General features: G+C 48.8%; 5 protein-coding genes across 5 annotated transcripts; all 5 read left to right on the forward strand.

The window, feature by feature from the left end:
- Positions 1-1,254: 1,254 nt before the first annotated feature.
- J7337_013695 (uncharacterized protein) lies at positions 1,255-3,271 on the forward strand (the record flags this gene model as incomplete). Its single annotated transcript, XM_044831172.1, has 4 exons — positions 1,255-1,633; positions 1,682-1,889; positions 1,941-2,150; positions 2,209-3,271. The coding sequence occupies 4 exons, from the start codon at positions 1,255-1,257 to the stop codon at positions 3,269-3,271; spliced, it is 1,860 nt and encodes a 619-aa protein (XP_044674447.1).
- Positions 3,272-5,158: 1,887 nt separating this feature from the next.
- Positions 5,159-6,278, forward strand: J7337_013696 (uncharacterized protein; the record flags this gene model as incomplete). Its single annotated transcript, XM_044831173.1, has 2 exons — positions 5,159-5,222; positions 5,287-6,278. 2 exons carry the CDS (start codon positions 5,159-5,161, stop codon positions 6,276-6,278), a joined length of 1,056 nt encoding a protein of 351 aa, XP_044674448.1.
- A 507-nt stretch (positions 6,279-6,785) lies between these two features.
- On the forward strand, positions 6,786-7,982 carry J7337_013697 (uncharacterized protein; the record flags this gene model as incomplete). The annotated part of the gene is made up of 4 exons (XM_044831174.1): positions 6,786-6,883; positions 6,931-7,093; positions 7,144-7,675; positions 7,723-7,982. 4 exons carry the CDS (start codon positions 6,786-6,788, stop codon positions 7,980-7,982), a joined length of 1,053 nt encoding a protein of 350 aa, XP_044674449.1.
- A 446-nt stretch (positions 7,983-8,428) lies between these two features.
- Positions 8,429-9,259, forward strand: J7337_013698 (uncharacterized protein; the record flags this gene model as incomplete). Its single annotated transcript, XM_044831175.1, has 5 exons — positions 8,429-8,496; positions 8,558-8,711; positions 8,762-8,872; positions 8,923-9,114; positions 9,176-9,259. 5 exons carry the CDS (start codon positions 8,429-8,431, stop codon positions 9,257-9,259), a joined length of 609 nt encoding a protein of 202 aa, XP_044674450.1.
- Positions 9,260-9,741: 482 nt separating this feature from the next.
- J7337_013699 (uncharacterized protein) lies at positions 9,742-12,117 on the forward strand (the record flags this gene model as incomplete). The annotated part of the gene is made up of 2 exons (XM_044831176.1): positions 9,742-10,258; positions 10,286-12,117. The coding sequence occupies 2 exons, from the start codon at positions 9,742-9,744 to the stop codon at positions 12,115-12,117; spliced, it is 2,349 nt and encodes a 782-aa protein (XP_044674451.1).
- Positions 12,118-13,965: the final 1,848 nt, after the last annotated feature.

The raw sequence follows: 13,965 nt of genomic DNA on the forward strand, positions 1-13,965 counted from the left end.
AAGCACGCCAGCAAGGTCCAATTATCTGCTGGTGTCTGCGACGTTACTGTGTCTTCAGCAGCTGCGGGCTTGATCAAATGGGACGAAGGAGTCGTGTGCGCGTGCGGCGTGCTAAGCAGTTTAATTGCCATCCACAACCACGTGGTTTTGGGTAGATTAAATTAATCAACCAAGTCAGTATCCGTGTTTGGGTATGTAAAAGACCAACGTAAATAGATTTCTTGGCTTCTGGGCGGCGTCATTCCAGAAAAGGGATCTAGGCGACATTTCTGTTCTTGGCCTTGGACCGTGTGGTGATGGCGCCAAAGTTAATTGCCGACCTCGGAGCGCTATTCAATAGTGCAGGTTGGACAGGTTAGTGCTTGATGGGCTCAGATGAATGGGTTATGGAGTGGAGAGAAAAGATCTTAGGTGAAGAGTGATAAGGCTGATTTGCGAAATGTTACTGGGTGACAAACCTATCACGTACAGAGAATGACTGACTGGCTCAGAGACCCCGTCTTCTTTTTATCCGCCCGTTTTATTTCATCACGGCCTGTCACGGAGCATTCAAATCGCGGTCCCTCACTCGTCAGGGTCTAGACTCTCACCAACCCCTGACCCTATCTCTCCTACTCCCCCCCCCCCCCCCCCTCCTCTGCCACGCGGTGGCATGAATCACCTTCCTTATCTGGCCTCTCATGGAGCTTGAAGCGATAAAAACGCCTCTCGAATGCTGGACTTGAGTGCCACCAATCCCGGCATGTCAAAGTCTTGGCCTGGAGGCACGCCACTTGCGCTCGTCGAATGTCCAATTCTCTCAAAGCAGATTAGTTGTTCAGGGGGCTGGCCACCACAGTTTCATCGGGTCACTGCCCAGAAAGAGGATCCCGTCTCCTCAATGCACCCGAAGTGACCGAAGTTCCCCTTTCGCCTCCCGTGCCTTTTCATTCCTTCGCCCGTGCTTTTTTTCCTGCATCTGCATCGACTTTTTTTTTTTATCTAGTGGCCTTCCCCGTCAAATCGTGTCGATCACTTGCTTTTTACCTCCCTCGTTTTTTCTTTTACCCGCACGTACAGTACTTTTGCGATGACATGCGGCTCACGGACCAGACCATAATCCATTCCCACGTTTTGTCTTTTTACATAATTATAACCTGCATCTGATCTGATCTGATCTGGCTTGACTCCACCACATCAATTAAGGCTTGGCGCCTTTTTTTTCAATCCACGATCTCTCTCTCTCGTTTTCATAACATAATAACCCCTATCAAAATGTCACATGACAAACCCAACAAGACCACCGACATCAAAGTCGAAGTGGCGCTCACCCGCGATGTCGAGATCATCGAGATGAGAAACATGAGCAATGCCTCGCACAAAGATGACAGCACAACGACGTGGGCTATCTCAGCGCCCAAGCAGGAAGACGACAAGGAGCAGAACGACTGGCTCGATGGATTCAGAAGAGCGGACAGGCGAAAGTTGAAGAAGGGCTGGGATAAGGGCGGGTATCATTCTGAGCCGAACCCTAATGTGCCGGGGGATCGATATTTTGATATTCGTGCGGCTAATGCAAAGACTGCTACGTCGGCGCTGGCGAGGGAATTGAAGGGTAGACATTTGCAGATGATTGCGTTTGGTGGTGCTATTGGTACGTGAGAGTTAGTGGTCATCATGAGAGTGTGCTAACATGTGATAGGTACCGGTTTGTTCATCACTTCTGGCAGTGCTCTTCACCAAGGTGGTCCAGGAAGTGTTCTCCTCTCATACATCGTCATCGGCGCACTGCAATACTGCACCATGCAATCGCTCGCCGAGCTCTGTGTCATCTTCCCCATCGCCGGTTCATTCTCTGCCTTCTCGACTCGCTTTCTAGATCCTTCCTGGGGTTTCTCTATGGGATGGAAGTAAGTCTCGCTCACTCATTCATGAGATGAGAGCATTGCTAACGTGCGTAGTTACTGTCTTCAATGGCTCTTCACTCTTCCTCTTGAGATCATTGCTGGCGCGTTCACAATCACTTACTGGAACGAAGATATCTCTAAATCCGTTTTTGTTGCTATTTTCTTAGCTGCCATTTTCATCATCAACTTGTTTGGTGTGAAAGCGTACGGTGAAGCTGAATTCGTCTTCTCCATCATCAAGGTCACTGCGATCGTAGCTTTCATGTAAGCCATCCTCACTACTCACTCAGAATCTAAAAAGCCCAGCGACTAACAAATCCAGCCTCCTTGGAATTGTCATCAACATAGGAGGCGAACCTACCTCAGGCTACATCGGAGGCCGCTACTGGATCGACCCCGGCTTATTCAACAACGGCTTCAAGGGCTTCTGTTCCGTCCTCGTGACATCATGCTTCTCCTTCACCGGCACCGAACTCATCGGCCTCGCAGCAGCTGAAACAGCCAATCCTCGCAAATCCCTCCCCAGCGCCATCAAGCAGGTCTTTTGGCGCATCACCCTCTTCTACATTGTAGCCCTGATGCTCGTCAGCCTTCTTGTTCCTCACGACGACCCGAGGATCTTGGACGCTAGCTCTTCTAACTCTGCTGCCTCACCTTTTGTTATCGCTATCGAAACTGCTGGAACCACTGTGCTGCCCAGTGTTATGAACGCTGTTATTCTCATCGCTGTTATCAGCGTTGGAAATTCGTCGGTTTTTGGTTCTTCGCGAACTCTCGCTGCCCTTGCTGACCAGTCTATGGCACCGGCTATTTTCTCCTATGTTGACAAGCAGGGTCGACCTTTGGCTGCTATCATCTTTTCCTGCTGTATTGGCCTTTTGGCTTTCATCGCTGATCTGAAGGCTCACGATGTTGTATTCAACTGGTTGTTGTCCATCAGCTCTCTTGCGACCCTCTTCACATGGGGCAGCATCTGTCTTACTCACATCCGCTTCCGCAACGCATGGGCACATCACGCACATACCCTCGAGCAACTACCATTCCGCTCACGACCCGGCACATACGGCTCCTGGTTCGCTCTAGCTGGATATGTTCTTGTCCTGTTGAGTCAGGTCTGGATAGCCGTCGATCCTGTTGACCACAAGAATAACGAGACCACAAACGACATTGTGCAGAACATTTTCCTTAACCTCATGGCTGTGCCCATTGTTCTGATCATGTACCTTGGACACAAACTTTGGTACAGAACAAACTTTGTGGCTTTGGATGATATTGATATCCAGACTGGACGACGTTATTATCGTGTTCATCTGATGAGTGATCAGGAGAGGGAGGCGCGTGTTACCTGGCCTTTGTGGAAGAGGGCTTACCGGTATTTCTGTTAATGAAGCGTTGTCTTTTTTGTATTCTACTGGCTTGGATATGAGCTACCAGATCAGCTTTTTTGAGAAGGCATAATTAAGAATTTCATGACAATGACCAACCCTGATTCTGTCCACCTACTCGCCTTGTGTCTCTGATGTTGTAGACGTAGTCATTGCAGTCCATTGCCTAACGAATCACGATCTTTTGAAGCAGGTTGATTTACAATGCGACCCATACTCACGAAACATCGACTAGATATATAATCGCCACTGCGGCTCAAATAACCTTGCCAACTGGCCAAGCCCATCAATCCGCAATGTCTGCCGAACATGAACTTAATCTCGGTCCGAGCAGAAGTTAATTACTTTTTCCAGCGCCTGTAAACTCATGTATGCAATTCTGCGGCGTTTGCAGCAATGAAACAGCTCTGTTTCATTCAAGGATACCTGCTCGAAGTGGGGATAGCACCGAGGTGTTGCAATGGTTACTCAATTATATTTGAGTTTATGGGGCATTGTTGTGTTTATCAGATCATGTAAATACACTTGACCGGGGCTCAAGTATCACCGTTACATTGCGGAGCCGAGATGTCGAAACCGCTTGAGTGTAAGCGAGTCGTCTGAACTTGTGAGGTAACTGATAATTGCGAGGTTGAGTCCACTTGGTGATCAATGTGAAAGAGGATGCATTATATTGCCAAGGAGTCAAAGAAGTGTTGTCTTGTACATTTGCAAGCGTTTCCTTTCGTGTTCGCCCTCAAGGTCTCTCACGCCAAGCCATACCCCAGTCGTCGAAGATAATCCCTTGGGACCACGGCTGCACGGCTCGTGTTCCCGAACTATTAACCTATTTACCCAGATATTAAGCTTTCAAGCATCAGTAGCCACAACTGAACTCTCCTATCTTACCGACCAGGACTTCGCTCCTCTCTTCCAGCACTTCTCCCGCAGTGTGAAAGCAAATCCTTTCCTAAAGGAATCTTGGCTGAAACGCTGTGCAGGCATCACCCAAGCTGCAGGAACAGAAACATGGATCATCACTGGCCGATTGGATGCTCCGCAGATCACATCACGGAGGATTCACCGGTGACCGGCTACAAATCCTAGAATGAAATACAGTTCTGTGCGGGCTCTTTAGTGTGTCCACTCAGTCAAAGGCTAGGTGAGGAAAGAAAACTCGGGACCTTGATCCTAAATGATGAAAAGATTTAGGTAAACTAGCCTCAATTTAGTATATCTTTACTCAGTTTGGGATACCTTTTACTGAGTTTATTTTAACGCCTTATATTCGGGTTCAGCGTTTTCTTGCTCCCTGAGGCAAGGGTCTGGTATTGCTTCGCTTGCGTGACGATGCCGGGCACCCCTGGCCTTTGTCTCGGGAAGTATCTGCAGCTGTGCCTCAGTGGCTGTAACTACCTACTGCAAGCCTCTTCTGTGCCATCGGAGCATTTACTGTTTGGAACGAGGCCATCACATGAAATCCCGCCTCGATCCATGGCTGGCTTGGCGTGATGAAGAGAAGCAGCAAGTGGTAGTGACACTGTCACAGGATGTGAAATGAAATGGAAGCATTCTGTAGGCCAGACAAGTTAGAGCTGCGCTGTAGAGTGCCAGACGTGCATGTGAAGGAAACTTGATGCTGTGACTTGTCTCAAGTGTTGACCCTGGTACTGAGGTGCATACAAATATCTACAGCTATTCCTTCACCACTTAATTATTGTTTGTTTTCTTAATTGATGATTCTAAGTTTTGTTTGCTGTGATATTCACGTATGTCAAGTCCAAAACCTCCCAGTGATGGGAGTCCCTTCTTCCCCATCTCCGAGCGAGCTGCCAACCTCGCTGTTGTGCATCTCGGGATAACATCGCCGCTTCTTGCTATTGCCTTGGCCATGTTTGCAGCGAGGATATGGCTGAGAGTTCGACCGGCATGGAGAGTGAGCTGGGAGGACTACAGTATGACGATCGGAGTGGTAAGTTAATAGTATGTATACTTTCGGGTGACTCATGACTGACGGCTATTTGATCAGTGCGCAGCTATCGTCGACTTCGGATTCCTCATACCGCAGATGTATACATCACCACGACTCATCACTGAAACTCAAGTGACCTGGTCACGAAAATATGCATTTCTTGCTATTCCCATCTGGGGTATTGCCATGATGTTCATCAAAATCAGCATCGCGATGATGATGCATCGAATACAGCCTACTGTTCTATGGTGGCGCATCTTTTGCTTCTTCATAATGGGTATCTTGATAGCGTACGGTGTTGCAAACACATTCTTCATCCTTCTCCAGTGCCGCCCTCTGGAAGCATCATGGGATACATCAGTATTAGAAACGGTACAAGGAGCGAGCTGTCTCCCCCAAACTGGCATTCACATCATGTCCAACATTGGGTCCGGCATCAACATCGCAACAGACATTATGTTATCTTTGGCACCGACGCTCTTCCTCTGGAAGCTCAAGAGACCGCTGAAGGAGAAGATCCTTGTTGGCGCACTCATGGGTCTGGGCATGTTTGCAAGCGTCGCTTCCATCGTCAAAGCAACCCTTGTCAAAGAATTCGGCATGGCGAAGGATGCATGGGCGCTCACAAACTCCATCGCCACCTGGACAGCCCTCGAGCAAATCCTCATCATGATCGCATCCTCCGCCCCCTTCCTAAAACCCCTCGTTCAAAGTGCCCTGCACAGGATGGGCTGGACGCTATCAGGAACATCAGCCGGTCGCTCAGGCTACGGAAACCGGTATCACGACGTTGGACAGAGCGCAAGGCAGTCACGAATGGTGAACAAGTCGGCGGCGAACTCGAGAAGGGATATGTATGGTGGAGACGAGGATCCTTTTGCTGCAGGGGACAGCAACGATGCCATTCCTTTGGAGGGAAAGGTTTATGAAGTGGGTAAGCCAAGGGATGAACGAGATATCACGACAATGCGGATGACGCAGGGATCTTTGACGACAGGATCGTGGACGGAGAGGGGAAGTGAGGACAGGGAGCTTACGCCAAGTCATGCAGTGTAATTTGACTAATAATAACCCTTTCAATTTACCCAGAACCAACATGCATATGTACCTCGAGGCACTTTTGACCCGTAGATGATCATTGGCCGTTACAGCATAGTGGAGCAGCAAAAAGAAGAATCTGACTATCAGGGAATAACTCAAGCGAAGGTAGCCTGTAGATTCTCCGGCGCGGGTCGTGGAAATCCGCCGGCCTTGGGACCAAGTTTATCTCGGGGTGATCCCTGACATTCCGAGGCCCCGGATCCATCGCTCAACAGGGAATCCCACGGAGTCTTTTGCCCGGGCGTTCAACCAACGTGCATGTAGCAGTATCTGCAGTGTCACGCTGCAGGTACTCTTCGGTAACGAGGTCCCGTTTCGTAAACCCTGTAGAATGAGGCAAAAAAGTCAAAACATACAAAGGGGAGGTTCCTGTTCCTTTTTCTTGTCGATCACTCGTCTCAAACACTTCTGAGTGATCAGGTGCATCTTCTGGTACTCTCCCTGCATTTCTGTGTTTACACCATGGTTGCTATTACGTCTTTGTGGACTGCTATCCTCCTTGTAGGCGTGGCTGTTTCTGAGGCCAAGAGCTGCAAGAAGCCTTTTGTCAGAAGGGAATGGTATGTAACTCATGCTGTCTCATTGATTATTTTCTAATTGATGTCAGGCGCTCTCTTAGTACCAAGGAGAGAGATCAGTACATCAAAGCTCAGAAGTGCCTGATGAAGAAACCTCCTCAGTCTTCTACCGTCGATATCCCCGGTGCTCGAAGCCGATGGGATGACTTCTTGGGTACGCACATCATCAACGCCGATGACGTGCATTTCACAGTATGTACCCCATGTCGTTCGATTCCCGTTTCACTCTCTAACCCAAACAGGGCGTGTTCTACCCCTACCACCGTCTTCTCATGTACTCCTACGAACAAGAGCTTCAGACTTGTGGCTGGAAAGGTGGCGTTCCCTACTGGGACTGGACCCTCGACGCTGCAGGCCCCGACAACGACACCTCTGTGTTCGTCAACTCGCCTATTTTTGACAACAAGCATGGTTTCGGTGGTAACGGAGCTTGGATCCCTGGAAACTTCTCTAACCCCGAGCCTGGTCTGCCTGTGAATCCTCCCTGGGACGTTCCTGATCGCTCTGGAGGTGATTGTATCAAGAAGGGTCCGTTTGCAGGGCTCAAGTCCAACTTGGGCCCTGGAAACGGTACGGATTATAACCCTAACTGTATTCGACGAGATTTTGCGCCGTTCAGCTTTAGGGATATGAGTGGTCCTGCTGCTGTTGAGGATGGGATGCAGCAGGGTGATTTTGGACACTTTGATCGTCTAACGCAGAGCACTACTCACTCTGGTGGACATTGGGGTGTTGGTGGGTTGTACGGTACCATGACTGATAAGTGGCAGAGTCGTAAGTTCCGTCTCACTCTTCCAATCTTGATGTACTGACTCTGATAGCTGCTGATCCTTTATTCTGGGTCCATCATGCCAACGTTGATCGCTTCTGGTGGTCATGGCAAATTCGCGATCTCAAGAAACGTGAGAAAGACATCTCTGGTCCTCTTGTCAACTTTGACTACAACAATGAGGCTGCTGGCAACGTTACCCTCAACCATGGCATCTTCATTGGTGAGACCGTCAAGCTCAAGGCCAAGGTCAAAGATGTCATGCATATCAAGAAGGGTATCCTTTGCTACGAGTATGAGGACACTTATTAGATAATTCCACGAGGTATGAGACCCGTGCTGACCTAGACATTCTTGACACTAGCTGTCCGGCAATTTAATATCCATTGACACTAGCTGCCCGTTCAATTGCCTGTGACCACTCCCGCATCCAGGATAGCTCCGAATTATTTCGGAGCTTACAACAAACGTTATGCAATCCCCTCTTTTGGTGAGCCTTTTCGGGCACCTTAGGTAATTATGCCCGCTGACGTGCGTGCTGCACAGTTTGGAATGACCAGTGAATGCGCCTGATTTGATCACGTAATTGCTTGATTCCAAAAGCTGACTGCAGCCGAGATTCTGCCGCGAGAAGGGCGCTATGATCTATGTTTCAGTATAAATGTTTGGGAGTCGTCGTGTCTTCATCACCATCAAATACAGCAGCAATTGATTGACTTTGAATCAGAACTTACTCACGACCGACCCCCTTAGCCACAATGTCCTCAGACTCAGTCGTTTACCACTACCTCGCCATTGGCAAGCTTGGCCGCGGAGAAGTTGTCAAGTGAGTATTATGTCGCATCCAATTTGGGCCGTCAGATGTTCTTGGACTAACCGGCTGACAGGCTGTTCTTGAAGGATGCCGGTATTGGCTTTGAGGAGAAGCGTTATAAATACCCTGATACCTGGCCAGAGACCCGCGAGAAGCTAAAGCAGCAGGGAATCACCCGCACTGGAAGCCTTCCTTCTCTTGAGTACAAGGGCCTTATTCTCACTCAGGTTCGTGAACCCATAGTTGGCATGCGAAACAAGACTAATACCTTTGATAGCACATCCCAACTCTTCGTTTCCTCTCTCGTGACCTGGGCAAGTATGACGGCCAGACGAACGAAGACAAGTACTTGGTAGACGCCGTCTCCGACATCTACGTCGACTGGAGAGTATGAGCTCAATTCCACCATCCATCGTGCAATCTCTAACTGACTTACAGTCCCAATGGGTTGCCAACCTCAAAGGAGCAACCGACGAGTACAAGAACGAATATCTCCCCAAGTACTACGATCTCATTGCCAAGTACTACTCTGACCGCGAGGGTCCTTACCTTCTCGGTGATGAAGTCAGCTACACCGACTTTGCGATCTATCAGTCCATTGACAATGACACACGAACCAAGACCATCCCTGTAGGTTGCCTCGTCCTAAAAGAAATTTGGTCGTAGTTGACTAGGACTAACCGCCCACTAGTCTAAAATTCCCGATGTCCTTCTCAAGTTCAAGGAAGTTTTTGAAGCTAGACCCAACATTGCTGAGTACATCAAGTCCGAGTAAGACAAGGTATGCTGGGGAGCAAGAAGAATCAGGACTTTTACTCTAGGTGATAAAAATATTCAGAAAACTCGAGCCTAAGCTTGGGGGGCCCTTAGCTGAGTTTATTTTAGCTGCCTCTTCTCAAGTGTCAGGTTTTCTTGCTACCTGAGGTCCAGTTCCTCTGACCCAATGCGTATTTTTGGGGACAATTAAACGAAGTTGACTGATAGAAATATAACTCAATTGGTGTCAAAGTTCTCGTTCATCACCTGTGACGATGGTAGCAACATGGTCCCAGCTCATTTCAGCCCTGGAATCAGCCTTTTGGAGCTACCGCTTTATCTACTGCACTAACGCTGACTGCGCCACTCAACCCGAACTCATCTGCCTGCTGACATTCAGCCCTGCAGTAAGACCTCAAGTATTTCATGCAACAAATTCCCGCATCGTGAACAAGCAAAAAGTGAAGACCCCTTCTCTCGCATCAACAAGTACAGGACGAGATGAGCGACAAATCCCCCAAGCTTTGCTCAGCCTGCGCTGCCATCAATTTCGACAAGCTGTTCTTTCCAGACCCGGCCCCGTTCAGTCCAGCCCACAGACAGTCTCCAGATCCTTGTCTGGGTACACTACAGGAAATCTTGGATCGCTCAGAAGAATGCGACGTCTGCAACTTCATCGTCGATGCTCACCGACAACGATACATACGAGCGCCCTACGGCTTCTCGGAGAATCATCCGGATTTCAGAAGCAAAATCATAGGCGAAGAACCTGTAATCCACGAGGAAGTCAAGACACACGGACTTCGACTCACAGTTAACGATGAGCCGATCAAATGTTATCTTGAATCCCGAAACTTCTCCTCAGATAAATCATGGTATACAGAGGGCGGCCCTGCTCATGGAACTGGGGCAGTGAGGCGCGTGCTGATCAAGCTAGAGCCATGTCCCTGGTTGGCTATACTTGCCAACTCAATTACTTTACAAGCTGTTTGGCCGTCAAAAGAAAGCCAAAATGAAAGTAATTACTTTCCACTCGATGGTACAGGTCGAATGATCGGGCCTCTGCTAGACCTCTCACTCCCCAAGCGCTGGATCAAACAATGCGAAGACCAGCATGCACAGCAGTGTCAAAAGCCCAAGTGGCTAAGCGATAGCGATGCCGAATGGCCTGAGAGATGTCGAGCAATCGACGTAGTGGAACATAGGATCGTTGATCTACTTCCAAACATGCGCTACGTTGCTCTAAGCTATGTTTGGGGATCTAGCGAAGAGGCGAGACAATCGCGCTTCGAGAGACGGTTGACTCGAGAGAACCTGTCGCGACTTCAACAACCCAACAGCCTCGGGGAGATCTCTATGCCTCAAACTATCAAAGACGCTATGTATGTTACAGAACAGGTCGGCGAGAGGTATCTCTGGGTTGACGCCTTTTGTATCGTACAAGATGACCCTACAGATCTTGGACATCAGACAGCAAGGATGGATTTGATATACTCCAGGGCTCTCTTTACTGTATTGGCTGCTTGTGGCAAAGATTCAAATTCAGGACTTGCAGGACTCCCTAGTAATCCACGAGACGTCTATCAACGCCAAGTCAAAGTTTCATCGAGCGGGCTACACGTCACGCCGCTCGTTACTCTGACCGAAGAGGATACGCTACAGTACTCGTCGTGGAATACAAGAGGCTGGACGTTCCAAGAGCGTCTTTTGTCTAGACGCTCGCTTATCTTCACCAACAAGCAAGTTTACTGGTGTTGTGATGCCACGACATGGGAGGAAGAGTCACTTCTTGACATCCCCGGGTCAACAGCCTATGCTAGATCCCATTCATTCGGATGTTACGACGAATGGGACGATAACCAAGCCAAATTCTCCACGGAAAGTTTCGACCAGTATATTACACAATTTTCGACGCGAAGGTTCACTTACCCTTCTGATGTCCTCCCCGCCTTTCTTGGCATCATTCGTCGCTTTGAGCATCTGAACAATGAGAAGACACACTGGGGTTTGAACGCTAGCACATTTGATCAAGCTTTGGTATGGAAGTATGGACAGGATCGACGAGATGAGATGTATACTTATGCTCTCGGCGGATCGACGCGCAGCGTACCGTATCCTAGTTGGTCCTGGCTTGGGTGGACAGGGTTCATTGGTAGCTACAGTCTCAGCGTCGGGAAGCATCACGTCGGAGAGGTGAGGTCGCTTCTGGCGTTTTACTCTTTGATGAGTGATGGCAGTGTATCTTTGATCAAGGGCACTTCACTAAGGAGAGTTAACGATTACGGAAAGGAAGGCGATGCCGTGTCTACAACTGCTCAGAAGTCTAGCTACGATTGGATCGAGGATACAAAAGTGGCCGGTCCGATCAAAATGACTGATATCTCAGTAACCTCGCAATTGGAATCACTTGAGCTCGAAACGTCTCATCGAGATCTTACGCCTTACGACACAGGACGGATAGTATTCCGGACAAGCCACGCCAATGTTTCCATCCAGGTCACCAATCGAGACGGCATACACATGGAAACATCCGATGGGCTAGTCAAGCTTGACTTGAGGCTATCATCGCCATTCATGCAGGGATCTTACAGCCTCTTTGAAGAAGTTTTGAAGAAAGAGAGCGATCCGGCCAAGAGCAAGGTGGTGAACTTCTTGGGAAGACGATCCGTTTCAACAAGTCATGAAATTAGCCTCATTGTCATTTCGAGACAGTATGGGTATGATGAAGCTGATGATGAGGAGGTGAAGTTGAACGTCATGGCTGTTGAAGAAAAGGTACCTGGGTCGGGGGTCTGGAGTCGGATTGGTCTTGGTGTTATGAAAGAGGAGGATTGGGTAAAGTTAGATATTGATTGGAGAATGGTGGTTCTTGAATAAGCAGTTTGTCAAATATACCAGTATCTAGCTTGAATGTAGATTTATATCGTTCATGTCTGACCGGACCCACGGTCCGAAGTCCTGTTGAGCATCGTCGCGAATGTTCGAAACGGGCAATATCAGTGCAACCGTACTGCTTCAGTAATGACACGTTAAGGCTGGCCACATGTGCGATGGTGAATATGATGTGTGCGGTGCCGGGGCTTGATTTATTCAGTATTGGAAGCATAGGTCTCAATCTTACTGGCGTATTTTAGAAGTTCAGAACAAGACGTTATAAGTAGAAGTATAGTCTCCAGCAGACAACTGAGAATTGTATCAGTCCTACATTTACCATCATCCCTATCCCCCTCACACTAGAGAACGATCACTATAATCGAGTCAAGTGGACCAACCTTTCCATTATAGAGTCTCTTAAACACTACACCAATTTCATATCTTCACCCACAGCTAACCGCGGTCCACTTCCTTACGACACCTAGTTCTTTAATACAGTAACCACCTAGACCCCACCTTTATCCTAGCATGACAGTTTTTATTTTACTGGAAACATGGTCAGCGAGCCTGGGAGCCATAGGACGATTGATGGTCGAAACAGAGCCAGATGGCCCATCCGGCTTCCATGCAAGTGCGTCATGCGTGTCAATATACCCCAACCTCTCTGCGATGGCCCCTTCCCTTTCCCTAACGACCAATCCGAAAGACCCTCGTGCAGATAATAAATGGCAGTCAAATATCTCCTCACAGAGCTCCCTATGGAGTGTAGAGCTAGTATCTACAGGGGCTGAAAGGATTAACGGCCAATACCATGTGCCGTGATGGTAATGGTAGTCTGAGTTACTTAGTGTAACTACAAAGTAGACAGGCTTTGGATACGCCCAATTGCGATGCCAGGAGGGCCTCTGAAAGCCATTCTCGGGGAGATACCTAAAAGTTACTTGAATCATACGACTTTCGATGCGAAGGACTTGCGTATATGGAAGCTTTCCAGCGGCCTTATGAGCATCAATCTCCGTGATAACCGAGTCAGAGATCCTGTTGTACGTTCCATCTGTCCTTTGAAGCCAGATCTTTATGTCCGATGTATTGTAAGCGGCCCAGGTATCAAAACTGCGCAACGACCCAACCCATCCTGACCAAGACCAACTGGGGAAGCCTTCTCGCCGCTGTGACGTGGTCTCTGGAATCCAGCCAAGACCATCAGCAAAACAGGAGTCAAGATAACATGGGCCTCTTTTGTGCGTTTCGGACTGGCTGGTTGCAGTCAGACTTGGCGCCCAAGACGTTAATGCATTAGCATTCTTTGTTATAGGGATTCCCCAAAAGTGATGTATAGGTGTAGGCATTGATGAAAACGCCCTGAAAATGCCCCGTGCGACATTGAGCGCGTCAGTCTGGTAGGTCAATTGTCGTTGCGAGATGGCCATGAGATGTTTCTCTAGGCCTCCACTCAACGAGGAATTAAAGCCGCCATCGTATATACCAGTGAATCTCATATAGGCCTCGTAGCTGGGATCATGAAGATCAAAGGATACAGTCTCTTGTGTGCATATGTCGTTGCATTCAAAGTAAACCTCGGTTTCGGTGAAGGAGATGCGACGCCTGGAGAAGAGCCCTTCCTGGTATGTCCAAGCCCTGGTCCACCATCGAGATCTCTTGATCCTGGCCACTAGTAGGCTCTCCGGATCAGAGGATACCCACGCGCGCCCATGTAACTTTATCAGAGGCTGCGGGCCTCGCGGCGTAGAGCCAACTCCGGGCAGACCGAAATGAGCATCCTTACCACATGCCGCAATTAATGTAACGGTGGCAAGGTTGTAAACCATATCCATAATACCAACTTGTTCG

Source organism: Fusarium musae, chromosome 11 (assembly GCF_019915245.1).
Source record: "Fusarium musae strain F31 chromosome 11, whole genome shotgun sequence".
NCBI classification, from domain to species: domain Eukaryota; kingdom Fungi; phylum Ascomycota; class Sordariomycetes; order Hypocreales; family Nectriaceae; genus Fusarium; species Fusarium musae.